Source organism: Zootoca vivipara, chromosome 12, assembly GCF_963506605.1.
Source record: "Zootoca vivipara chromosome 12, rZooViv1.1, whole genome shotgun sequence".
Taxonomy (NCBI): domain Eukaryota; kingdom Metazoa; phylum Chordata; class Lepidosauria; order Squamata; family Lacertidae; genus Zootoca; species Zootoca vivipara.
This window is the reverse complement of record NC_083287.1, coordinates 38,040,095-38,068,066: the sequence shown is the minus strand read 5'-3', so window position 1 is coordinate 38,068,066 and position 27,972 is coordinate 38,040,095. Positions and strand designations below refer to the sequence as shown.

General features: G+C 38.9%; 1 protein-coding gene across 3 annotated transcripts in view; it reads left to right on the top strand.

Moving 5' to 3' along the window:
- Nucleotides 1–27,972, top strand: part of ARHGAP21 (Rho GTPase activating protein 21) — a 112,116-nt gene that overhangs the window by 73,649 nt on the left and 10,495 nt on the right. For 2 of the 3 annotated variants that reach the window (XM_035129875.2, XM_035129873.2), the window contains 17 exons: nucleotides 38–1,997; nucleotides 11,782–11,937; nucleotides 12,044–12,143; nucleotides 12,485–12,521; nucleotides 13,735–13,860; nucleotides 15,051–15,335; nucleotides 17,580–17,644; nucleotides 17,730–17,878; nucleotides 21,348–21,481; nucleotides 21,633–21,788; nucleotides 21,876–21,954; nucleotides 24,062–24,135; nucleotides 24,225–24,314; nucleotides 24,452–24,577; nucleotides 24,769–24,810; nucleotides 25,200–25,305; nucleotides 27,164–27,195. In XM_035129875.2, the coding sequence (XP_034985766.1) occupies nucleotides 38–1,997; nucleotides 11,782–11,937; nucleotides 12,044–12,143; nucleotides 12,485–12,521; nucleotides 13,735–13,860; nucleotides 15,051–15,335; nucleotides 17,580–17,644; nucleotides 17,730–17,878; nucleotides 21,348–21,481; nucleotides 21,633–21,788; nucleotides 21,876–21,954; nucleotides 24,062–24,135; nucleotides 24,225–24,314; nucleotides 24,452–24,577; nucleotides 24,769–24,810; nucleotides 25,200–25,305; nucleotides 27,164–27,195 (3,717 nt within the window). The remainder of the gene's footprint in view (nucleotides 1–37; nucleotides 1,998–11,781; nucleotides 11,938–12,043; nucleotides 12,144–12,484; nucleotides 12,522–13,734; nucleotides 13,861–15,050; nucleotides 15,336–17,579; nucleotides 17,645–17,729; nucleotides 17,879–21,347; nucleotides 21,482–21,632; nucleotides 21,789–21,875; nucleotides 21,955–24,061; nucleotides 24,136–24,224; nucleotides 24,315–24,451; nucleotides 24,578–24,768; nucleotides 24,811–25,199; nucleotides 25,306–27,163; nucleotides 27,196–27,972) is intronic. The other variant, XM_035129876.2, reaches the window with a different exon arrangement.

Genomic DNA, 27,972 nt, shown 5'->3' with positions numbered 1-27,972 from the left:
TAGTAATTTCATTTCTTTTTGAATCCTCTTTGTATAGGCATATTCCCAAGATGCCTACCTGAAAGGCAATGAAGCTTACAGTGGTAATGCCCGCAACATACCTGAACCACCACCAATATGTTATCCTCGGTTAGCATCTCCACCTTCTGTCGAGGCACAAGATATTGAGAAAGCACCTCCTGACTCTTCACTTGGTAAGCAGCCAGCTAGTAGACCTGTACGGACATCAGCACAACCAGAAAAGGCCTACAGAATGGAAATACAAGTGCCTCCATCCCCAACAGATATTGCAAAATCTAACACAGCTGTCTGTGTTTGCAACAACGAGACTGTAAGAACTGTTGTTGTGCCTTCCGAGAAGGCTGTAGACTTGTCATCCTGTAGAATAAATCATACTGGTTCATCACATCGGATAGAGGAAGTAAGATATGGTCTTAAGGAACAAACCACTATAAAAACAAAAGCACGAACCACATCACCACCTTCTCCAATGCCCACTGCCATTGTACTTCCTCAGACGCCACTCACAAGGCCAATAGACCCCAATGGAATAGCTAGCAAGTCTGGAAGCTATGGAGGGCATCCAGAAGTGATCCCAAATACTAGATCTCCTACTCAAAGTGCAGGTTCTCCCTCTGTCACTACCAATCACTACACTTCTCCAAATGCCCACCAAACCATAGACTGGAAAAATTACAAAACCTACAAAGAGTACATTGATAACAGACGTTTGCACATGTATGGCTGCAGAACCATACAGGAAAGGTTAGATAGTTTAAGAGCAGCATCTCAGAACACAACAGATTATAATCAAGTGGTACCAAACCGCAGTGTTTCACAGGTACGACGCAGAAGCACTTCTCATGATAGGGTCCCACAGTCCTTTCAGATACGGCAAAGGAGTGTGTCCCAGGAAAGACTTGAAGATCCTATATTGTTGAAGGAGTGGCCAAGGAGTGCCTCTCAAGATGCTCTAACCTCACCATCTGTCAGCCCCCGGAATCACAGGACTCAGTCTTGGGACTATTTAGAAAAGCAGGGTGAAACATTAGAAAATTTTCACACTGAGAATCTTGTTGCAGATTCAAACAGAGATAGAAAAAAGACTAACAAGTGGACTGGCTTTACTGAGCAAGATGATCGGCGAGGTATTTATGAGAGACCCCGGCAGCATGCATTTCACTTGTCTCTTCGAGGTTCAAATTTTTCTGTGGCTCCGGGTGCTTATGGCTCAGATGGCAGACGAATAAACAGCAGAGCCTTAGGGTCAACCCCACAGCTCCAGAAGGCTCCACCTGATGTAAAATCACTGCAGCCTGCCAGAGATTTGCCAACCTCTGGTGGAACGTCAAAGCCTACAACCGTTTTTCAGGAAAGATCATCTCATTCAATAGCTAGAAGCACAAGAAGCAACTCATTGAAGACTTCTGTACCCTATGCAGCAAAACCGTCGCTTTCCCTTAATCAGAGCCTGGATAGTGTTACTACTGCAGACCAAAGAGAACTAAATCATGTGTACAACAGTGGTTTGTTGAATCAACAATCAAGGATACAAGCAAAAAGTGTGCCAGGCCACAAAACGGAAATAGACACAAGTACTCTATCCCCTACTACCTGTTTAGCTTCTGCCAAATTTGTCCCACAGATGAGTGAGCATTTAACTACCTCTGTTAACTTGGATGTCTCTATTAGACAGAAGGTTCAAGAGTTTGAAAAGGAAAATATAAAAGAATCCGAGAGCCAGCCAAGGGATGTTGTAGATGAGGATACAGAAGCAGTTGTCTTGCGAGAAAAGTCTCCTTCTGGCCATCAGACACCACAGCCTTTACGGCATCAGTCCTACATCTTAGCAGTAAATGATCAGGAGCCAGCCCCAGAGACTACTTGTTGGTTGCCCAACGATGCACGTCGAGAGGTCCATATAAAAATAATAGAGGAAAGGAAAGCTTCCAGCGCCAGCACACCTGGTGATTCCTTGGCATGCATTCCATTCATAGGTGAGTTAACCATTGGTTTTCATCTCTTGACTTCTAATACATGGCTTTGGATCTGCCACTTGGTTTTATCATTTTATATATTTAATTATTATGCATCATTCTGGTTGGTTTTTTTGAGTTTTATAATTTCTGTGGGTATAATCTCTAGAAAATACAATGTTCAGCTCCAGTATTTCTAGGCCCCTTTCACAGCTACATGTGTCGGAGCTGTTTTGCTGCAATGTTTTCCAGTGTGACTACAGTGTATGTGTGGTTATTGCAACTACTTGACTGGGGAAAGATTTTCTCCTGATTGGCATTGCCTCTCCTAGGGATGTGAGCAACCTGTGGCATTAGAACTTTCCTGGTTCCGATATCCACAGACACATCACAGTTGTGTGCAGAAATGCCATGGGGAAGTTGCTCCCATGCAACTTGGTGTAAGTGATGAGGCCTTAATCCCACTGATGTTAACAGAACATAAGCATGCTTAATTTTCTGTGTTGCATTTACAATAATATGTATTTACCTATAAAAGCAGTAGTAGGCATTTTTGTGACATGATAAATGCTTAAGAAGTTAATATTTAATTTTAAAAGTTTTGCTATACACCCTCACTGCTACAAGTGATTTTAAAGGTTTATTCTGCAATAATTTGAATGAACCTGTATTGCCATGTGTGGCTCTTGCTTATTTAGCTCAGTCATTGCTGTCAATCTTTTGCAGACAATTGAATTTGTATATATGCACATATCTTCAAAACCCTAGAGTAAATATATAAGGTAATTTGTAAGGCGAAAAAGCAGAAATGGGAAAACCAGACAGTATATTAAGAACATAGAGGTCAAGAAGATATTGAAGAATTGTGGTCTGGGAGTAGTGTGCTTGTCAGTTTGCAGCCTAGGAAGCAAGGAAAAGAAGATTGTGCTTGTTATGTAATAAAAGAGGCCCCCATGGAGGAACTGGCAAATGAAGGTCATAGCAATATGCTGAATAAATTTGAAAGTGGGATTGGTAGGGGTGGGGGTGAAGTACAAGTTGTTGTTGTTGTTAGTATTATTGTGCACCATTAACATTAATCAGGCTTTCAGATGCTTACATATGTGGTTTTTGAGGCTGTGGCAGTGACAGTTATACTTCAACTCAAGTTGTAAGTTGGTTTCCTAAGAATATCTCAATGCACAGGTGTGCTGCAGCATAGTTGCACAGAGAGCTGACAGTAGCTGCTGATACATGTGAAGGTCAGTTAAGTCATGACATTGCTGGAGAGATTAAGAAGAGTAAAGTAGATGGCAATAATTTATATTAGAACCGCAGTATTTAATCTATCAATTGGTTAACCTTTCAATTGTTTAAATAGCTGCCCTAATTAACATTCTTACTCTATTTAATGCAGGTGTTTGTAAAACAGCAGATGGTAATTAGTCTTAAGAGGCATCCCCCCCTTATTTCACATACATAGCAGGGAATGCCTCTTCTAAGATAATGTCTTATATGATATCCATGCATTGTCTAATAATGCAGTAAGTATACTTATGGCTTCAGAACTATTAGTTTTCCTCACATACGGTACATATTTATGAAGATTTTTGGGGGGTGATAACAGACTAAGACCTAAGTCAGTTGATCTCAGTAGGTCTGCCTATGATTTAACACTGGCTATCACCCATTTTATAAATTAATAGTAAAGTATTTTTAACTTTAATCACAGTGAAATACCAGGGCAAGATATAATAGTATAAATTAAAACCAGTCGTAAAGTGAAACAGGTAATAGGAGAAGATGGAACTACAGCAGAAGCAACCATAACAATAAAAACCAAAATTCAACCAACTACCCCACCCACAAAGGCCTGGTGAAAATTGATGGGTTTTCAATTTAATCAATTAATCAATGAATAAATTCACTTAAACTCACATTGCTAGTTGACTAACAGTTCTTTAATTGGTTGACAGACATAATACATATGCTGTTCTTCCACTGAAGTTCATGGGAGCAATTTTGTCTAAAATACTGTACTCAAGTTTCATTGTCAGGTTTTAGTCGTCGCACAGCACCCATGTCCAGCAAGCAGCAGTGAGGGAAATTGTGCAATTTCCCAAATAGACTTAGAAAGCCTATATAATGTTTTGGACCTACTTGTGGTATATGAATGGCACGAAAGAGGGAACAACCTATCAAAATGCTAAGAGCTTCCTTGCCTGCATTACATGGAGGTCATTCTTACTTGTGTTAGGTGAATAGGTAAGTGGACATTTTGAGATCAGATACAATTTATTTGTTTTTACTGGGAAGGCTTGCCCCATGAGCCTTCTAGATATTTTTGGACTCCAAATTGTATTGGCCCAACCAGCAAGGCCCAATGGTCAGGGACGATGGGAGTTGTGGTCCAGCAGTATATGAGGGTGACATGTTAGCCATCCTTGCTTAAGATTGTAGGAGAGTTTATACTGAAAACAGTAGATGGCTAGAACAGCAGAGTACAGGCATTCAGCTGCTAGATGGCCAATTCCACCCAGTACATGTTTTCCCCTCAGAGGCAGTAACCTCTTTCTAACCTCTATCCCCCCCCCAGGTGCATTTTATGTCAGCACTATTAACTTCTGCAAAGTCTTGGGTATGCGAAGAATTAAATATACAGTAAAGACACAACACAACATGTCACTGCTGACCTGATTTCTACTACCAACCCAAACCCCGTTGCTGTGATGTATTTTATTTCTAGGAGGCCTTAATGATTTAAAAAAAAGGAATTTTAATAGCTTTCTGTAAGTGCTAGTTTAACTTGTCCTATTTAGTTTGGTTTGGATCCAGGGAGCTACTTAGATGTGCTAAGCCCTTAGACATCCTCAATGGGATTTTTTTTAAAAAAGTTTTCCTTTGGAAAGTAGTTCCCATGCCATAAACTGTTTTTGATAAGTTCCCTGAGCTTTAGTAGTGATTTGTTTTGTGGCACTGGGGATAGAGGTGGGCAGGCATATAAATTTAAGAAAGAGAAGCCCAAAGACTCAGGAGTGCATAGAATAATGAATAAGGTTCATTGAATCACAGTATATAATTGAGACTATCACCTAATTAAATACACCATAGTTGTTTTAATTGATTATTATTTTTATGTTTATTAAATTTATATACCACCTTTAATCCGAATATGGCTAGGTAAGGTGATGAAAATGATTTAGAACTTGCTAACTATAAATGTGTTAAAGAACCACAGGGAGGGAAGCCCGAGGAAGTCCCATCATACCATGTGAGATGATATGAGAATTGTTACTGTATATATTTTCTTTTTTCTTTTTATTCTATGTGTCTTTTTTCTTTTTCTTTTTCTTATATATTCTTGTTACTTTTGAGAAAATACTAATAAAAATATTATATATATATATATATATATATATATATATATATATATATATATATATATAATCCGAATATGACAGGGTTCTATACCCAAGAATACATAGCATAATAACAAACAAAACAATGATGCCCCATCTACATATTTATGTGCATGAGAAAAAGCAATAGTTCTAAAGAGAAAAAAAGTTTATTTTCTTTGTTGTCAGCTGATGCATGAATGGTCACTTCCCATTCTCTCAGATAGAGGAGAAAGTGTAGAAGATGGTGCTTGCCATCTGCAGTTTTCATAAGATAAGCACCATTAAAGAATCTCCTTTAAAACATCTGCTGACCCAAATATTTTAATTGATTCATTTGGCCAATGGATTGACTAAATGTTGCAGCCAAACTAATAAGAATATGAATAGCAGCTTTTGAGTGCACAAAACGATTTGTAAAAATGAACTCAGTAGTGTTTACATTGCAACAAACAAATTTTGATTGACTAAAAAGTTACAAAGGTAGTACTGATTAATTTCTCAGCACATTTAATTTAAAAAGGTAAAAAATTTCCAGTATTACAGATTCTGTGCTGAAGGTGAGAGAAGGTCTCTAAGCCTACCCCAAATTCATGGCAGATGTGATAATTTGATTCAGGCCCGTCTTAGAATATCTGGTGCCCTGGCGCCGTGGTGCGAACTATCCCTCCGGCGCCCCCCCTTCCGAGCGCGGCTGTCTGGCGGGCGCACTGCGGCGCCCCCCTGCCGCATTGCGCCATCCAGCCTTGCCTTAGAGCAGCCCTGATTTGATCCAGGCATTCTGTCATTGCATCTCAGCTCAGCCTCTTAGCCACTGTGCTGCTGTTAATGTGTGTGTGTGTGTGTGTGTGTGTGTGTGTGTCACTAGGGCTTTCTGAAAAGATGTCAACAACATATTTAAATGGCTAGTAAGCCAAAAAACAAACCATAGTTTTGCCACGAAGTTGTGGCCTCTAAGGGGGGAAATGCAATCCCTGTAGCTGAGAGGTAAAAAGAAATAAGGATTGAAAGATTTAATGTTCTCTTCAAGAGGACCAGTAGTATGCCCTTTGGAAAGGTGGCAGCAGCTTGGCATTGTGGTTTCATCGTACGAATGTGAATCTCTTTTACTTCCAATTAGTGATATCACTGCAGATCCAAATTGGGGAAACAACTTGACTCCTTTATGAGGCAAACCACAAACTTCATTTAGAGTTTGGGTTTGGCTTGTAATGGATTAAACAAATGTTAGAGAGTTCTGCTAGCAGCACCACTCCCCCCCCCCAAAAAAATCTATTGGCTGGTTGTAGGCACTCCATCAGATCCTCACATCATCCTTGGTGAAAGGGTTCATGGGGAGAAGTAGTTCCCGTGGATTTTTAAAATATTCCAAGAATATAGTTCCCATGGATTTTTAAAATATTCCAAGAACAGCTGCAAGAAAAATTCCTGATATCAAATACCATCTTTGGGAAGCAAGGTTTTGAAATTTGGGTGGCTGAAGTTTTTAGCCCAGAAGAAACCCCAAAGTGGCTTTGGGGTGAGAGATCAGCAGAGGTTGCTCATCCCCCCCCCTTTAGCCTAAATCAAACTGGAGCTCTGGAGTGCCTTAGAACCAGGTGGTAAACACAGCATGCCATTGCCATCTACCTACTGTAGTCCAAGACATGTCTCCATGATGTCATCAGGGCTGAAGGGTCTGAAGATGCAAACTTGCCACGCACCCATTGCAAGTGAAGAAGTACTGAGGAGTATTGATGCCAGGTGCTAATAGACACAGTTTATAAAACAATACATTTCAATAAAACCATTCCAATAACCCATAAACAAACCCAGTAGAAAAGTAACAAAAGCTTCAGCCGCAAGAACATCCCATCCAATAGGCCATCAACCAGCTTGCCATAATCTGTCAAATGCCTGGAATGTTGATTTTTAATGGAATTGGCTGGTGCCCAAGATTCTTCTCTCCTCCTCCTCCTCCTTTTTAATATGATGAAAATAGTACTTGAATCAGTTTTAGTTGGCTACCATTTCTAGAGTTTTCAGCTGTTTATAACCCCTAAAAGTTCCTGCTAATTTTAAAGCAATTATTTATAATATCAATAACAACTTTTTGATACCGACTTTGCTTCTTGCATTTTCAGCAAGAATATTTTCAAATACAATATGATCCTGCTATATTAAAAAAGGGTTGTTCAATAATAATAAAACAAATGTTCGAAGTTTGAGTGTAAACTACCGTAATTCCCATGAATCATTCACATTTCTGTGATGTTTAATAATTAATATAAGGTTGCATTTCTGAACATACTTACTTTGGAGTAACTCCCGTTCAGTTCAGTTGAACTGACTTCCAAGTAAACAGGTAATGATTGGGCCTGCTGTTGTTATTGTTGGCTGTTAGCATCCATCTGTCTCGGGTGACAACGGAGTGTCCCTCTGGGGTGAGATAAAAAATATCTCCTATTGCTGAACCAGGTTTCATTCATTTATCTATATTAAATTCCTCCTGAATGAACTGTTAAGATGCCAATGGTATTATGAGACTTTGTGCTTGATTGTAACACTGAATCACAGTCGTCCATGTGTTGGTAACCTCAAGGTTGGATTAATGCAGGGGCTATCATTGAGGCTGCATCTAATACTGAATATGATGAACAGACTGCCTATGGTAGCAGACAGCCACCAGCATATAACACATGGTTTGCCGGCTTTGCGTTATCTGCCTGCCTGCTATTGGGAAGTTCAAGGTTTTGCTACTAACATAGAAGGCCCTATACAGCTTGAGACCAAGTTACTTGAGAGACTGCCATACCACTTACAGTAGGTTACTGTAGTCTGCAGCAGAATATCTCCTTGAAGTACCCAAAATACCAGAAATCCACTACACAGCAACTTGGAGCAGGACTTTCAGTGTGGCTGCCCCCGTTTTATGGAACACTTAATCCCTCTGATATACATCAGGCACCCATTATTTGTACTTTGCAGAAACAGTTGAAGGCATTTCTGTTTTGTTAAGTTTTTCCAGCATGTTTACTTGTGTTGTTTTTAAGCCTTTTTTTGCATGCATTTAAATTGTCTTGAGGCTCACATGAAAGGAGATACAACAATAATGATAACAGGAACAATCACCTTAAGGTAATTTCTTACATTACTTCTGACTGATACTTGCACCTTGGGGGGGTTTTAAGCAGAGGATGGTCATCTGTCAAGTATGATTTAGTTGAGATTCCTGCATTGCGGGGGGTTGGACTAGATGACCCTTGGGATCCCTTCAAACTCTACAATTCCATGATTCTGTATTCAAGAGTTGTAGCAATGCCTTCATGTTCAAAATTTTATAGTCTACGCTCATAGGGCTCAAAAATTCTGACACCCCCTCCCCTTCCAAATAGCAGCATTCTGTGCCATATTGCAAACTGCTTTGAAAACTCCTTAAAGTGTCATGAATGGTTTGTCAATACAGTATGAATGGCTGCTATTCATGAACCTGGAGATCAAAGGCCTTTGGATGTTCAGAACTAGTTGCACAGTTCTTTGGATCCTGGCCATAATGTTGAACTCTAAAACACATATCTGGCAGGAAGTTCACATTGGTGCTCTGCAGAGTTGAGGCTTAGCTATGAATGGGTGTTAAACTGAAGACAGTAGTATGAAAGATTATTACTCCACAATATATGAAAGTTTGTTTTTTATGTTTGTGTCTTTGCACTGTTGATATTGCTGCAGACAGTCTGAAATAGCTGTTTGCTGCTGTGTATTATGTAGCTTATTGGAATATTACTCAAGTACCAAAACAAAATTGATTCTGGCATCCTATTTTACTGCATTCAGATACATCAAGCAAAATTTAGTGTGAGTCAATTAGAAGGCTATGCCTAGGCAAATTTGTCATTTTTACTATTAGGAAGTTTTGAGGATTCCATTAAAATAACAGAAGCATACTTACCTTTCTAAACTGTACTGTATTCTAATTTCAATTCCTCTATTGTGACTTCACATCCTTCACACTACCTTACAGACTGGCCACAGTGAAGCCCTTTGCAGGAGTCGTGCTGTGATACACCCTGAACAAATGGGCAGTGTTTTCTGTCAAGATTGTGCATATCAGCTGACTGCACCATATATTGTCCTGCCTGACAGTGCAAATTCATGATTTTGTGAATCATGAATCTACACTGTGAATCTTTTCCTTCCTATTAAAAAGTAGAGGGGAGAGGTTGCATGTGTGTGATTTTACAGTTGTCTGACTAGTAACAGCATGTGAAAAAATGCATTGAAATTGTTTATAGGAAGTTGGCTCAGTGTAAAATGAATGCTTGATATTTTAATAGCATGACATTTATTCAAGCTTGACATAACCGCTCCAAATTCTTCAGGGATTCACAAGCTCTTTTTTGTAGGATAAATGTCATGTACTCTGGGAAATCATGTTGTTTCTTAGACACACATTACCTTAATTCTTGGGTACGAGAGGAAATGGTTTTTACTCTGGTTGGAGTCTGGGGCACCCAAACAGCTGCAAATACAGCTCTTCAAAAAGCTTTTTTTTAAAACAGCAGCTAATGAGGAGAATGTGTTTACTTGGATAATAATAAAATTATTCTTATTATTATCAGATGTCAAGGAAATAAACAACTATTTGACATTTGAAGACATGTGAAGGCAACCTTATATAGGGAAATTTATATTTACTTGTGTTTTTAATACTTTGTTGGGAGCCACCCAGAGTAGCTGGGACAACGAGATAGGCAACATATTATTATTATTATTATTATTAGTAGTAGTAGTAGTAGTAGTAGTAGTAGTAGTAGTATGGATGTATGCTACAATGCATCTTGTTTTCAAGACCTGCTTTTAATAATTATTCAGAAATAAAATCATTGTTAATAAGTGAGAGTTGTATGAATGCAAGCTAAGTATTCAGCTTCTTTTAAAGTGTCTAGTTTTCTAATCATTAGGAAGAATATTCATATTTAGTTGTGACATATTTAGTTGTGAAGTGTTTGTGTGTGTTTAGTCTGGATTGTCACGCCATGCTCCCATCTATAAGCTCTTGCCGCAATGGTCTCAGTGTTTTAAAGGGGGGTTGTCAGAGAATTAGTTAAGTCTTTCTATTCTTGAAAATGTTGTTACTATTATTTTGAATAAGTATGTGTGCTTGTATGTGCATGTACTACCAAACTTGGATGCTACAGGCACTGCCTCCTTACAGCAGAGCCATCAATTACGCTTTGAAAACACAATGCAGTACGTGCTGATGTGTTCATTCAAATAAAAGAATAAACCTCTGTTTGCGAAGGCTTGCCTATTTCAATGGGCCTTTCAGAAGCACAGCGTATTAAAATGCATAGCACCTAGAATCAATACATATTAATGATCAGAGTGCAACATGCTCATGCTCTGGATTGCTGTACAGTTTTGTCCTGTATATTGAAAGTTTAGGAAAACGGCTTATCCTTTTATTTCTAGAATTTCATAGATCAGGCTTAATATTATCTTCTAGAATACGTGCCTGGTCTGCATCTTTGCAAATCTGAGAATCTCAAGATCTTTAGGCTTTTTTGACTGCTGCAGGATGACTCTTGTGGCACTAGAAACTACAAGGTGCTGGATATGTACAGACTGTGATAACTTATATCAGCAATTACTGGAAGTGATAATTGGTATGTAGCAGTAGCAACTTTTGACATACTAGAATCTGAACTGATTATTTTAACAAAATCATTGGGTGTGCTTGTGTTAGCGCATATGTGCTAGTGGCATAGGCTTTCTGTGAAAATAACAAAATTTCCCTTCTTTGCCTGGAGATGAATTATAATGTGTGTTTTGATTATTTATGCGTAACTTTCAAGTAGTTTGTTTTGCTTATTTCCAGTTTATTTTAATTGAAGTCTCATTTAAATGACAGCAGTCAGACACTTGATAGATTTTTTAAAAAAGATTTGTTGTATTGACAAGCTTGTAGTTAGATTTATATACGGTCTTGTGAAAAATGTATTTCATGAAGAAACTAAATACTGCAATAGTACATTTTTTGTTCAGTTTAACATTTCTTTTTTCCAGCTGTGTTGTAAATGTAACAATCTTATATTTGCCTTTCATTCAGTTATCTCATTAATAATGTGAATTAGATTGTATGTATGGTGTGCTCTGGTCCATGGGGTTACGAAGAGTCGGACACGACTAAACGACTAAACAACAACAACAAATTCTTTAATTAATTTGTTTTTTCCCCACACGAATGTCCCCCCCCCTTCAAAAGTGCAGCAAACTATTTTTAATCATTTCTCTCCTGGAACGGCATTAGAATGTATGTGCCACAGAGGTGTCGTGCTGGTATCTCTGGTAAGGGCACAGGGGCACCATACCACACCTAATTATACCAAGTTGGGCCAATTAATTGACACTTTTTAAGGTTTAGTAATTTGTTGTGTATTGCCTTGTAGATGAGCCAGCTAGTCCCAGTACTGACCATGATATCGCCCACATTCCGGCTTCTGCTGTTATTTCAGCATCTGCCTCACGAGCTCCCACCATTGCTACAGTTCCTCCTAGCCCTACCTCTCTTGTCCCTTTTCGGCGCCAACTATCCCATGACCATGGTAAGTCACAGCTGTCAAGACTTCTTTAGCTAATCCATTGATGAAATGTGGTGGTGGTGTTTGTTTGCTTTTTAAATAAATTGAAATGCATTTGTTTTGACTACAGAATCTATCAGGACTAGTGTTCTGGATGGTCAGTTCCCTGCAAAAAGTGAAAGGTCCAAATCTTATGATGAAGGACTGGATGACTATCGAGAAGGAAAAATGTAAGTTCTGAATAAAAATACAGTGGTACCTCGAATGGCTTGACTTCCGAAGGTTTCGACTTCCGAAGTCGGCAAACCCAGAAGTCTTTTTGCTGCGCACACGTTCTGCGCCTGTGCAGAAGCAACGCGCGCGGCCGGCGCATGCGCAGAAGCGCAAAATCGTGCTTCACGCATGCGCAAAATGGGCGCTTTGACAACCGAAGACTTCGAATTACGAAGAGCGTCGCGGAACGGATCGCCTTAGTAAGTCGAGGTACCACTGTACTTAAGTGCGTCTGTGAATGCTATATCCAAGTGTGCATTCAGATATGTTGACACTAATATCTACTCTCCATCTACAGGTCCATAAAGCATGTATCTAGCTTAAAGGGAATTAAGGTCAGTAGCTCTTTATTCAAGAACATTGTTAGAAAATAAGAGTGCCCAGTGATGGTGGTGCATGTTTAAACATTATGGTGAACAAAAGTTTGTGATGATATAGGCTTTATTAAGGGAATTGCTTTACTACATTGAATTTTTGGATACTGATACCTTGCAGAGACCTTCTATTGGGGGCAGAGCCAATGCATTGCATGCATAAAGTATCCAGGTTTCATCACTGTTATTGCAAGTTATAAGGACCAGGTGGTAGTTGATGGAAAGCTCTTTTGTCTTCCTGTAACTCTGGAGTGCTGTAGACAAAACTGTACCAGATGAATAAATATTCTGACCTAAGTTTAAAGCAATTTCCTACGTTCCTATATATCTGGATGATATATGGTGCAATGACACAGTATCCAAATCATGTGTGCAGCCAGCTTAAGCACTGCAGCCACCTATATGTATGATACAAGTGAGCTAGGATTGGTCTAGGCTAGGGCATGGGTAGGCAAACTAAGGCCTGCGGGCCGGATCAGGCCCAATTGCCTTCTGGATCTGACCTGTGGATGGTCCGGGAATTGTCACCTGGATCTCCAGCGCACACGTTCTTTCCCTCTCCCTCACACAGCGGCGGCACCTCCTCCCTCCCTCCTCCTGGCTTCTCCCTGCTATGCCTAGAGGAGGAAGGGAGCTGGGCTTTGTTGGTGCCAGCAGCAGCAGCGCTTGAGCGGCCGCCATTTTAAGCAGCCCCTCTCTGGAGCCCTTTTGCGTGCTGCTCATCATCCCCCCGCCACCACCAGCCCCTGCCACTCGCAAGACACAGGTAAGCAGCCACTGGGGCTCGTAGTGCTCTTGCATCATTTTTTTTCTTCCTCCAGTAAATAGTCCGGCCCCCTACGAGGTCTGAGGGACAGTAGATTGGCCCCCTGCTGAAAAAGTTTGCTGATCCCGGTCTAGGGACACAGTGGGGCTTGCCAGTGATTGGTTATGCTTTGTCCCCATCTGTCCCTCTTGAAGATAGTAGGCAAAATGGGGGCATGCAGAGACTAGCAGCAACAAGCTGCTGAATAATTGTACTGTGCAGCTGATGTTAGCTGCCTGTCCCTGCTTTCTCCTTGCATCCACCTTCCTGCCCAAAAAAGAAAGAAGAGGTATTGCTCCAGTGAGTACAGAGGTGGTTGATCATACTATGTTTCTTTACAAAGTTGATGCAGTATGGTGTTTTCTTTAGGCCCCAGACAGCCAAACATCTTCAGAAAACTCAGGGTCCAGAAAAGCTTCTTCTTCAGAGGTCATCGGTGATGTCTCCAAGGAAGGATGCCTTCATTTTCGACAGCTAGGCACAGAGAAGGGAAAGGTACTGCTTCCCCCTAACATACAGCTAATAGTAAATACAAATTGTGTAGCTAATTATTTAGATGCCTTCTTGTCCGTATGTTGTTGAAACTACTCATGTGTTTGCAGGTTTTTCATTGCAAGCCGAGAAGGCTAGATACTTGTTTGCTTTTCTTTCAACAGCTCTTCAAACGTTCCCAGCAGCTATCAGGATGTATTTGAGACTGTATTTCCAAATATGATTGAAGCATGCAGACTTGATGATACACTTGCAGCAGTGTTCTGTTCCTCTGGCAATTAGAGTGAACCTAGGGCACATTAATGAAATTAGGGGAATCCTTTTGCATGTCAGGTTCTCTATGCTCCATAGTGAGAACACATTGCTGATTCTCCAGGCTGCCAGCAGTACTGAATTAGCCAGAGTTTTAAGTCCGGAAATAAAATGTCCAAAAGTGATGTCAGTAAAAGTAATGCTTGTATATTTTGCACTCCTTCATACATCTGCAAGGAAACGGTCATGTTGGCTAGGGAAGTATTTAAGCAGCAGCCTGTCAGTGAATCTGTCAGAAAATAGTGTGGTTGCATAAATGTCTACTTATTTATTTTTGCACATGTTACAGTATTCTGTACAACAGGGGTACCCAAATTCGGTCTGTGGACCACCAGTGGTCTGTGAGTTTCATTCAGGTGGCCCACCACATGTCAACATTAAATATTCATATTGATTTTTATTCACATTTTAATGGTTTTTAAATTCTTATAGTATATTTGATTGTATTACCATTAAAGTTCTATCACATATGAATTGTAATCCAATAAAATACAGTATGAGAAATAAAAGAACCATTAAAAATACGATTAAAATCATACAGCATCTAGCGCAGCACATTACAATTTCTAAAGGGGCAGAAAAATCATTAAGTGGTTCGCCAGGACCCTCAGCAGTTTTCAAGTGGTCAGGAGTAGGAAGTTTGAGAATCACTGCTGTATGATTCTGCTGTATGATTCTTTATGCTGTATGATTCTTCTGTATGAGTCATTTGTTTAGAATAGCTTTTCAAATGTTAATGCCTAAGAGGCTTGTGAGAGGTTGCTTCTTCCTCTCTTTTCTCTTCTGCTGTTGAATTTGGACTTAAGTTCTTTGTTTTCTGTAAAGCATCTTGCCTGTCCATTTTACTTTATTCAATAATACTGCTGGTTCATGTTTTCCAGAGAGTTAGTGGGAGCATCCGACCATGGAAGCAGATGCACGTGGCCCTGAAAGGTTGCTCTTTATACTTGTACAAGGATAAAAAAGATCAAACTCTGTCCTCTGAGGAGTTGCAGCCCATCAGCATCAATGCTTGTTTGATAGACATTTCGTACAGTGATACAAAAAGGAAGCATGTATTTCGGCTCACCACATCAGACTGCGAATACCTGTTTCAGGCTGAAGACAGAGATGACATGCTAGCATGGATTAAGGCTATACAAGAAAATGGCAACTTAAACGATGAGGTGGTGTGCTTGTTAAGTCTTTATTTCTCCCCTCTGTTGTCTGTTCTATACTTTGTCAAAGGACACACAACTAGTCCCAATGAATATGGTGACATTCTACTGAACTGAAAGAAGCTGGTGTTTACTGAATTATAATTAAAGTTTGACGGCATGCATAGGTTTTTTAATCTTAATGCTATGCACTTTCTCTTTCAATGATGGGCAGTAGCCCAACTGTTTTGCATGTAGCTGAATTGAATTTATTATTATTTATTACTTATTAGATTTGTATACCACCTTTCATCTGAAGATCCCAGGGTGGTTGACAATTACAACTGCATCATGAAAAGCAGCTTAACTAGTTTTATTAGTGGTTAGTAGGTAGACCATGGGTAGGCAAACTGAGGGCAGGATCCGGCCCAATCGCCGCCTAAATCTGGCCCGTGGATGGTCCAGGAATCAGCGTGTTTTTACATGAGTAGAGTGTGCCCTTTTATTTTATTTAATTTACTGTCTAGGGCTGATGGAATCCATCGACATACGGAGTGCCACATGTTCCTTGACCTTGACTTACAGATGAGTGCCAGGGTCAGAGTCTTAATTAGAATATTTTGAACTAGAAAGTAGAGAAAACAGTTGAACTTCCTTTTTTAACTACTAATGAAAATTTGCACATATTATTCAAGTAAGATAACTGTCTTAAGGAAGATGTTCTGTGCACATTTACCAGGAAGTAAACACACTGAGACTTACTTTTGAGTAAAATTGCATAGAGTTGTGCTGTGTGGTTCCTAAGTTCGGCTAAGAAGCTCTGGGTGACTTTGGGTCAATCAACACCTCTCAGCCTACCTTGCCTCACAAAGTTGTTGTGAGGATAACATGGATAGTGTATGATGTATTCCTCCACCTTGAAATCTTTTGAGGAGAGGTGGGATATAAATAAATAAGCTCTAGTAAACTGTTTTGTTTGACCTCTTTAACAACAACATCATTTGCCAAGGGAAGTGGTTTTAAGAAAATTGAAATTATTTAACTTCTTTAGACTGGTTAAAAAGTAGGCCCAGTTACTTTTACTGAAGCTTATCTAACTGTTAATTAAAACTGCTTTTTCGGTTGTACCTAAACTACATTTACAGTGCAAGTCTATGAATATCTACTCAGAAGTAAGTCCCACTGAATTAAGTGGGACTCCAAGATATGTATGTATAGATTGCAGGTTTTTTTTTAATGAATTTGTGCTAATTAGTGCTTTTCCTTCCTGTTCTTATAAATCATTTTTGGTGTATGTAACTTCTAATGGTGAATGATTAATCATAGACGGTATGAATTTCTATTTAATGATCTAATGTTCCATATGAAGTCCCCTGTTGCTATAAAACTTAAATTTAATTGGCTATCACCCATACCTTTTGCACATCTGAAAATGCCACCCAATACTGAGGTTTAAATATTTTAAAATTGTAACAGAAATCAGGGTGCAGAGTCCTAACATAACTCCTCTCAGACTAGCAATCTTAGTACATTTACCTGGAAGTAACTCCCATTAAACTTAAGCAGGCTTTACTTCTGAGTAGACATGCATAGGATTGCACTGTTGTGCATCCATTACTCATGGACATTGAGGCGACTTCTGACACTATCAGTTGTTAATAGCAGCCAGGAAGAGAGTCTGGTAAAAGTGGACTGCATTGAATGTGAATCTGCAGATAATGTGTTTTATGTGGAATAGATTTATAAGAATGGTGCGCTTAAACACACACACACACACACACACACACACACACACACACTGGTGGGCAGATGTGAATATGAATAGTTGGAGATCTTTTACACAGGTATTAGTCACAGTTTCAAGCTGTTCTGTTTCTTGGAATACTATGATTGTTCCCGGAGAGGATTTGTCATAAGAGCATGACGAGAAGGTGTTGCCGTTTTCCACAGCTGTTGCAATGCCTGTGTGGCTTAATGAACGAAACAAGCCAGAATTCAGAAGTAAGGTTTAAACCATGGTTATCTATCATAGTTTCTTGGGACGCCATTAGCTGTGGTTTCTGAGTTTGGATGTAGCAATGGTCAGCTAACGTTCCTGGTGTGTTTCCCTGCTTGCAGGAAGGGGATGTGTATGGGTACAAGAAGCTTGCACATCTCTGAGCTTATAGTTATCCTACTTTGTCTTTCTTATGGCTTACTGTCTCCTGAATGTGGCTAGATAAACTCAGTTATTTAAAGCAGGGTCTGAACAATATTTCTCAATTCATTTTACAGAATGCAGGGGTCACAAGCAGGGACCTAATTAGGGGGAGACTTAAAGAATACAACACAATGATGAGGTAAGCAGTCATGTTGCAGTCTAAGAGCTCATTTGATCTGAAACATTGGTCCTCTGCTTATGAATAATATAATTTATTTTTTCAGTGCTTCAAGCGGCAAAACTGAGCCATCTCCCAAAACACCTCGTCAGACCCTGAGTATAAGGCAGACACTTCTTGGTTCTAAAACTGAGCAAAGAACTCAGAGTCCTCATTCTCCCAAGGAAGAATCGGAAAGGAAATTCCTTGCTAAAGGTTAATGCATATCAATATCATTACTAGTTTCAGCTCTTCCAGATTTACACCAGAAGAAAGAGGATGGTAACACATAGGAAATGACTTTTAGTCATTGGGCGCTTGTAGGAGTTTCATGGACTCTTAAAACACGAGTGTCCAAGGCACTCCCTCCATATAGCCAATAATAAGGAAGCCCGTCCTGTGCTGCAAACTTTTCTTGCTCACCAGTAATAGGGAGACTTGAGACCTGAAGTGCTGCATCTTGGTTAGGTGCACAACTTGATGTGCTGGATAGCACAGTACAAAAACCAAAAACCATGCATGTTTAATTTCAGGAATCTTTAGTTCACAAACTGTTTAGAATTGTTGGTTTCAGTCTTCTTAAAAATATACTTTACTGTGTATCCCCTTCATCCTCAATAGCGTTGTTATATTTTATTTTTCTCAGTCACTTTCTTTGTTGGGGGATTTGGGTTTTGCTATAGAATAATGAAGAAGCTTAGCACTCTTGTTGTTGAAAAAAATAGTTTTGTTATTCATTGCAGTCAAGTATTGTTGCAGACCTTGTTAATAGAAGACTTTGCTGGCATTATGATTCTTAAAATTAATCACTCCCTTTCCTCATTTACATAAAATGTAATATGTCAGTGATCAAGTGCAGAGTATGTATGTGAGTTCAGGCAGTAAAAGTACTGAATTAATTTTACAATAATAAGATCAATTACCCTTAATTACTATCGAAGGTTTTCTGCTTTGCCTCAAATCAGCAGGTAAAGTTTTTAAAATTGATGAGCATATGTAACCCGCATGGATCAAAGCTGTTTTTCTATGTATGCATCATGCAACTTTAGATAGTAACCATTGAAATGTATTCAACAATACTAGACCAAAGTGTAGGTATGCTTTTACACAAAGACCATGACATCACAGAAGGTGGTCAGAAGTATTCATTTACTTTACTACAAGGTCATTTTTTCCCCTATGCAAATTCATTTGAGATCACAAAGATTTTCTCAAGTAATTGTATTTGATGGCATAATGTATTTAACTGGTTGGTGAAGTAATGGAAGCTGTTTCTTAACATTTTTTAGGCAGGGCTACTTCCAAATGAATTTCTTGCTGTGTTGGAATCTTGCTTCTTGTTATTAATTGGGAAATGTTAGGAGGTGGTTTGGAAGCCAGAAGTGGGTTGTCAGTACTGTAAGAAAATACAGAGCAGAAAGAAACTGGGAAAGAATTTAAGAAGGAGGGGGAAAAAAAGAATTGGAGGAGTATAAAATTAATCAAGAAGCCACATGGGATGCCCTGTCAATATTACAAATGCACAGTAAGGAAAAAACACTCAGATTCAGGGGCCTACCTGAGGAGGAGGGGGAAAATATCCAAAGAAAATTAATAGGAGAATTAGCGCTGTTGCTAGAGATACAAGAAGAAGAACTATTAAATCATATGGAAAGAATATTTAGAGTAAACTCCAGGAAAGCGAGAGAGAATGAATGGCTGGGGGATTGCCTAATCACATTCACATCAAATTGGATAAAAGATAAAATACTACAAACAAAGGGAAAGAAAAAGCTAGTAGTGAATCGGAAGGAGATCATAATTCTGAGAGAGATTCCATCTTCATTTGATAAGAAAAAGAGATAAATACCAGTTCCATACCAGTATGGAATGGGGAAAAACCTAGAATAAAATATTAATTACTTATTGATTGGAGAAAGAGAGGAGAATTTGACCTACCTGAGCTGGAATTATATCATGCTGCAGCAGGTCTGACCTGGTTAAGGGAGTGGATTAAGTTAAAGGATACTGATGTGTTACATCTGGAGGGAGTAGGCAATCGATTTGAATGGCATGCATACCTAATAGATGAAAAGTTGAGAGTCCAGAAGGGTTTTATGGACCATATTATAAGGAAATCACTGTATAAAATATGGATGAAATATAAAGGGATCCTAGAACCCAAAACACCTTGGTGTACCTCACCCTTAGAAATCATGACCGTAAAGAAAAAGAATATGAATAACAATTGGGCAACATATAAGGTATTAATGGAAGTGGAAAATAACAAACTTAAAATGAAAAAATATAAGGAAGTTAAAAAAATATTTGAACGATTGGCTGCAATATTTTCAAATTAATCAGAGATTGGCAAAAGATAAACAAAAAGGATTTGAGAAAGAAATTTCAAGACTAGATGAGTACTTAATCTAATCTAAAAGTAGACATATTTCCAAATTATACAATTTGCTCCTAGAATGGGAGGTAAAGGAGGAGCAAGTGAAGACAGTGATGGTAAAGTGGGCCCAGGGTTTAGGGGAAAATATTATGATGAGCCAAATGGGAACGGCTGTTGAAAATAGATATCAAATTTACGGCATGCTATAATTTAAGAGAAGGCAGAAGTGCCTGGCGTGCTATGGCCCATGGGGTCACGAAGAGTCGGACACAACTAAATGACTAAACATCAACAAATAATTTAAGAGAGAATGTAATGAAAATGCAATACAGGTGGTACCTGACCCGGGTCAGACTGGCAAAAATGTATAAAAACTGTAGTGATGTCTGTTGGAGATGCAACAATGGGGCAGGAACTTTTCTACACATGTGGGGGAGTTGAAAGAGATAGTGGGATTTGGGGAAAATATCTATAACGAATTGAAAAAGATGTTTAGATTTACATTTGAAAAAAACCCAGAATCCTTTCTCCTAGGTATCATGTCGAGGAAATAAAAAGAACGGTCAGACCAATATTTATGTATGCGACTATGGCGGCAAGGTTATTGATCACCAAAAACTAGAAAAGCAGCAGCATCCCAACTAATCTAAAATGTCTATCTAAAATGATGAAATACTTCCATATTGCCGAACTAACAGGGAGGATAAGAGGAGATATGGTACAAAAAGTGAATAAGGAGTGGGCTATCTTTAACAAATACATCAAAATTTATGTGGAAAAAGTAGAATTTCTGACAGATATTGAGTGAGTCCGTAAAATGATTAGAGTGAAAGGAGAGTAAAGTCAAGATAGAAGAAGAGGTTAAAGAAATAATGAAATGCATTTAAGCTAGTTGGAAAAATAAAGTAGCGTAACAAGAACGACTGGAAGTCAAGGCACTTGGTGGGTGTCTGTGTGGGGTGGGTGTGTAGGTATGTTGATATGTATAGTATAGGTAGGTATTATATAGAGTAATGTAGGTATGTTTTATGCTATGAATATAAGGTAGTGTGTTTTATATGTTAATAATAATAATAATAATAATAATGGAGAAAATACAGGTAACACAGAACGATAATGTTTGCGGTGGTTGCTGGATCTGTGTAGGTTTCCTGTGTATATGGTCTTACTGCTTATTCTGATAGTTCTACCAAGAAAGTTGTTACTATTTTTTTAAGAACTTATTTGGAGTCATCCTCAATTAGATCATGGTACGTTCTTTTTTAAAAAAACTGTTTTCTGTGTTGCTTTTGTTCCATTACAAAAAAGGTGAGACGAGCCCACCAAAAGGTACATGGCGAAACATTCCCAGTATCATGAGAAAAACCTTTGAGAAGAAGCCATCTGCTGCTGGGACTTTTGGGGTCAGGCTAGATGACTGTCCCCCTGCTCAGAGCAACAAGGTCTGAGTTAAAGATCACACATTTACATTTTGCTTTGAAAATATGTCTTGTGTTCACAAAACATGGGGAAGAAGTAACTCTCTCTCTCTCTCTCTCTCTCTCTCTCTCTCTCTCTCTCTCTCTCTCTCTCTCTCTCTCTTTGATTTTTCAGTATATTCCACTAATAGTTGATATATGCTGCAAACTTGTTGAAGAGAGAGGCCTTGAGTATACCGGTATTTATAGGGTTCCTGGAAATAATGCGGCTATCTCAAGCATGCAAGAAGAGCTCAACAAAGGGATGACTGACATCGACGTTCAAGATGATGTGAGTGATGCCATGTGTATTTCTGCTTCTATAAAGTTTTCAGTTAACTATAGGCTAACGAGAATGCTCTTGTTTCTAAATTCTTAGAAATGGAGAGACTTGAATGTCATAAGTAGTTTACTGAAATCTTTCTTCAGAAAGCTTCCAGAACCTCTCTTCACTAATGGTGAGTTTTCTCTTCAAATCAAAATGGCCTTTTAAAAATAAAAGCCGTGTTGTAAATTCCTTATGGTAGATTAAACCAAAAAACTGTTGTGATAATTTACTCCCAGTTACTTCTGCCTGTTACACTACTGAATATATAGTCTAGTTCAGGCACGTCCAACAGGTAGGTTGTGATCTACCAGTAGATCACTGGATGTCTGTGGTAGATCACTGCTAGATCACTGGCACCCCTAAAAAAAGCTCACCCAAAATTTTCCTCCTCCCTAAAAAAAGCTGAACTATGACCTGAAGCCCTAAACAAAAATGGGCCTCCCTCCTAAAAGAAGCTCAACAAGTTTGACCTAACCCCCCCAAAACAGGGCTTCCCTTCCTTAAAAAAAACTCAACAGCTTTGACCTGAACCCCCCAAAAGGGGGTAGATCACTCCCAGTTCTAAACTCTGTGAGTAGATCAGAGTCTCTTGGGAGGTGGCCACCCCTGGTCTAGTTGCTTGATGAACTATTTTCTTCCTTCCTTTTCCACTTATCAAAAGGCATGAATTCAGTCGTTAAACATTGCTCTCATTCATTTCAGTGTTCCTTAACCCCAACCACCTTCTTTTACCAGTTTCTAAAAGGGATTTAAGACAGGGAATGGGACCAATAACTCAACTTTGGATACAGAAGGTCCCAGGGTCAATCCTGACACCTGCAGCAAAAAGGAGCAGGTAGAAGGCTATGGGAAAGTCTGACCTCTGCCTGAGAATCCTGAAGAGCTGCTGCCAGTCAGAGTAGACAGTGCTGAATTAGATAGAACTTTGGTATAACGTAGTTGTCTTTGGACTGGCTTGCACAAATTGTGGCCCAACTCCATCAGTCATGTTCTAGGGTGTCAGGTGTTAGGCTTTATAACACCTTGTTCTAGGGTGTCAGGTGTATAGGCTTTCGTGAGCCCCCGTGAGCTGCCATTCATGGTTGTTGAGTTGTATTTGGGTGGGCAGGTCACAAGTCATGCAGGCCTACTTGTAGGCAGGTCACTAGTTGTTGCTCACAAATAACGTGCTCAGAACTTGTTGCTGTTTCTGCAGTTGTTGCCTTTTAGAAGCCCTGCTCCTGTGTCTTTTGAGAGCAGCTTGAGACAGAAATTGAGCCAAGGCTTCACCACCTGCAGTTTATGTGTGCCAGGTTCCATGAAAAAGGTGGTTAAAGTAGCTGTTAAAGGTGGAGTTATATAGCTCTTGGAGGCTATGGTTTATATTAATATATAGTCTTTTGCAAAAAAAATATGTGCATGTCTGAGAAAAAACTAAATTTGAGTTGTTAGTCACTTAACCTTGGTCAATGAATCACTTAAGTAAAATCTATACTTTGATTTCTGTTTGGGAAACTCTTGTAATTTTTTCCAAAAAGAAAGATGGGAGATTGATATCAACAAATGCTGGAATAAGTTTGGACTTGGTTGTTTAAGAACAACACCCCTAGACAGATCTTTCCTTATTTGAAAGTGAATAGTTACAATACAATTAACCAGTAGTATCTAGACCAGGCATTCCCAAGCTGCGGCCCTCCAGATGTTTTGGCCTACAACTCCCATGATCCCTAGCTAAGAGGACCAGTGGTCAGGGATGATGGGAATTGTAGTCCAAAACATCTGGAGAGCCAAAGTTTAGGGATGCCTGATCTAGATGATCTGAAATTTATCCTAACATTGTCAGATGTAGGTAGTTTTATTCAGGCAAACTCTATACATCCATTATGGTTTTGTCCAAATGGGATAATAGTTTCAGATAAAGTACAAATGAATGGCAGGGTATAATTTTAAGCCTCATTTAATCACTGTTTGATAGAAATGAGGTGTGATTTTTTTTTTATAATTAAAATTCACACCATGTTATTAGAACCTCTTATGGATTTAATTTTTAGCCTATATAATATGTTTTTGTTGAATTTCTAGTAGACAGGATACAGGGACTCAGGCAGGCTGAATCATCTGCTTGCTTTTATGATGAATTTATAATGTGTATTCCACTCCTTTGCTTATGTCATACTGCATTTCTTTTCTTTTCCTACTAAAAAATATGTTAGATTGTATATGATGTTCTGCAATAAAATACAATTTTCTCTCTTCAGACAAATATGCAGATTTCATAGATGCCAATAGAAAAGTAGATCCTGTGGAACGACTAAAAACACTAAAAAGGCTGGTATGCTGATTTTATATACCCACTTAGGCAAATTATTTGTGGTTATGTATGATTCTTTTAAAGCTGTGTGATATAATCATGTGTTTCAGATCCGCGATTTACCTGACCACCATTATGAAACACTCAAATTTCTCTCGGCACATTTAAAAACGGTGGCAGAAAACTCGGAGAAGAACAAGGTAGCTGGATTATGTGTTCAGAGGGTTTATATTCAGGATTATTGGGGTTTATTTTTTGGTTTTATAGAGGATGTGAAAGTATGGAATTGCATTCCCTTCTGCAAACAAGTAAATCACATTTGTTTTCTTATTGTCAGATGGAACCAAGAAACCTGGCGATAGTATTTGGTCCAACTCTTGTGAGATCATCTGAAGACAACATGACACACATGGTTACCCATATGCCAGATCAATACAAAATTGTAGAAACACTTATCCAAAAAGTAAGTGAGTTTATTTCGCTGTCCCAGGAAAAATTATGCAGGCAGAGCTTCTCACTTTAGCTAGACTGGGTTTGATTCTGATTCTTCTTTTTTGATCTGTTCAATCCTCCTTTCCTTATATTTCGGCGTCGTCCACATTTTCATGATTTCACTTTTGTGGGATTTTTCACTTCTTTTATTTTAAATTGTAGCATGACTGGTTTTTCGCAGAAGATGATGCTGAAGAGCCCCTTGTAAGTACTGACCCTTAACTATTTGGATTCTGCCTCTCTTAATTTAGGCCTAACAGTAAAGTAAAGTATCTCTACAACGAGCACATATTCTCCATATGTGTGAAACTTGCTCACCACAAGCAACTTTCTACCCCTCTACTACTGTGCAGAAATGAAAATAGCAGATAATGTGCCACTTGCTGTTAAGTTGTCTCAAATAGAATAGTTCCCCCTCTCCATTCCCCTCTGTTTTGGGCGTGTGCCCCCCCCCAAAGTTTTACGGAAATGTATTGTTTTATTGAGGAATTGGTTCTTAGGTGAATTATTGCAGTTTACTAAACACTGTTGAATCGTGATGAAGCCTCTAACTCTGACACAATGATGAAGAGATCTTTGTTTATTAACTGTAGACAGCAGTTCAGGAGGAAAACACAGTAGAATCTCAGCCAGTGCCAAACATAGATCATTTACTCACCAACATTGGAAGGACGGGAGTATCTCCTGGAGACGTATCAGGTAACTCTTGCCTGGACAGTGTTAGTCTGTAGGCTAGAAAATTCTCTTCTAATGATTTGTAATAATCTCCTATTTCCTTTTATTTGCTAATAACTTGATTTTCCCCCAATCTAAATGATTGAAAGTGTTTTGTTTAAAGGAGAACAATGGTTAGGCATGTTGCATGCATGTTCTATGTTCGGGGTGCATTCTTGGACAACTGAATTGTAATTCTTAGACCATGAGAACTATGCATGCCACTATTGTGTCATTAACCATGGTTTTCATGTAATTCTTACCACGAGGTGAACAGGATTCCTGCTAGTGTGTAAGTGGTCAGTGGTATGGCAGAAAGCTTTAGCTTCCATGTTCTGTTCAAATTGCACTGATTTGCAAAGTCAGGAAGGCTTAAAGTTCACTTTGTTTGAAAACTAACCACGATTTTTCCCTAAGTATTTTGTAATAGGGTATGTTTCATATTTTGCTAAACAAGTTGCTTCTATTTAACGACTGCCACCTTATTATTCTGCTAAGTACTACTACTGTTGCAAAACTCTTACTCTCTTGGTGACGTTTTCCCACACTGCCACCATAACTGTTTCACTAACCAAGCATGTTGTTGATCACAAATGTTATCCCTTTGTTTCTAGTTTGTGTTTTAGTCCGTAGAAGACTTTTTTCCGCATTGTATTGAAACAGTCCCTCTATCCTGATGTTGAAACAGGAGAAGTGGGAGGAGTCTATCACACGGTGATGTCACTAGTGGACTCTGTGATGTCACTTATGGACAGCTGGAACTGTAGGAAGAAGGAGGACTGTTGCCCACATTGTAGCTGCCTTGTCTGCAGAAACCCCCGTTTCTTGTAAATGCACAAAGAATTAGTTGATCTGTACAGTATTTTTTTTTCTTTTAAAGAGTATTTGAACAGATCAGTGCTACTTTTTAAAAGTGTTTCTGCTGTTTCTTGTTATTTCTGAAGCAGACCCTGAGGAGAAATAGCATGGTATGGTCCACCAGTCTTTCTAGTCATTAGCCATGTGTCAGAAGGGGCATGGCATGGGGCTCAGCTCATTAATTCTGAGGTTGGGATGGGGACCCCCTGAGAGTTTGGAGAATGGCAAAGTCAAACGTTGTTTGGTCACTGTGCTAGCCCCTCCTTATCCCCTTTATAGCTGTTTAACCTCTGTCGTCGTTTTCTGCCAGACAGTAAAATTATGGTGTCCATTTTTCCATTTCATAATAGCGCTTCTTTTTTGATACGAGTACAAAACTGATAGCTGTGGAAATCTAGCTAGCAACAAATTGAAATTTCCTTAATGTGTAGCTCGGAGGAGCACCTGAAAATGAAACTGGGGCACCTTCACATGCGAACCCCAGGGCAAACAGTTTGGCAGCATACAAACATGACTTGCCAAAAAGAACATCTAAGAATTGTTTCAGAAGGTAGCCAAAGGCTCTTAAAAAAATAAAAAAAATAAAATTGTGCATGTTATTTACAGGAGCGTACAGAGTACAATCCTGAAAAGGTCTCTCAGCTGCGGTTTTGCAGGGCTGTGTATTAGGACATTGAATAAATATTAGTATTTCTGTTCTGCTTTATTTAGAAGAACTTGGCTCCTTTGCCATTTCTGTCATTTGAGCTGATTCTGCCTACAACTCACGGCATCCTTTCATGGCGGTGGCTTTCTGTGGTGCAGCTTGCATCTTTGTGAGCTCTTATTATCCACTTTGTTCTGATTATTTGATTTTTTTGTTACTTGTTTGCTCTCACATTTTGTTCTGTGCTTGTCTTCTTTCATACGTCCGGCATTGTCTATAGAGTGAGATCAAGCTCTGCAGTGATGACTAAAGTGCTCTATTTTGACTTTCTCTCAACAGATTCAGCTACTAGTGACTCTGCAAAATCTAAGGTAAATCATTGCACTTTTAAATTTTCTTCCAGCTAAATATTTATCGGCTGTGTTGCTTGCATACAGATGTGGGGGAAGTAGACAAATTCCACGCTCCTGGTATTTTAGTGCATTTCAGTGCAATCCTAATAGTGTCTATTCAGAGGGTCTTTCTCCCAGGTGAGTGGGGTTAAGATTTGCAGCTATAGTCTTCTAAAGGTCAAATCCACAAAAGGATTGAAAGTCTTTTATTGTAAATATAGATTATATTGCAAAAGGCACCGGCAGCACCACTGGTGCAAGAAGAATAGTATAATAAACAGAGCACTAGACTGTACTGTAATTAAAGGATGTTGAGTACATTCAGAAAACTATATATAATATAGTTAATGATAAGGTCTCTGCCATGGGTTTTCCATTTTCTGTTTTTATTTTTATTTTTATTTTTATTGTTATTATTATTATTACCACTACTACAATATTGTTGTTGTTTTGTTTTGTTTTTCACGTGTTTTTAGTATATTTTGTACATCACCCTGAGCTATATATGGAAGGATAATAATAACAGTAATAATAAAATATTAGGAAATTGCAGTCATGAATTAGCATTAGAAGATAGCATCACTGTTTGGATATTGCATACATAATATCTTGACTTTCAAAATACTTTTTAATGATCATCTTTATCTATTCTGACAACTTTTGGGGAGGGAAATATCTTCAACTAAGCAGATCCTAGTAGAACTTAGTAGGAAAGGGGTCTTTGGCCCACACTACCTTCCTTCTGATATTCTTATG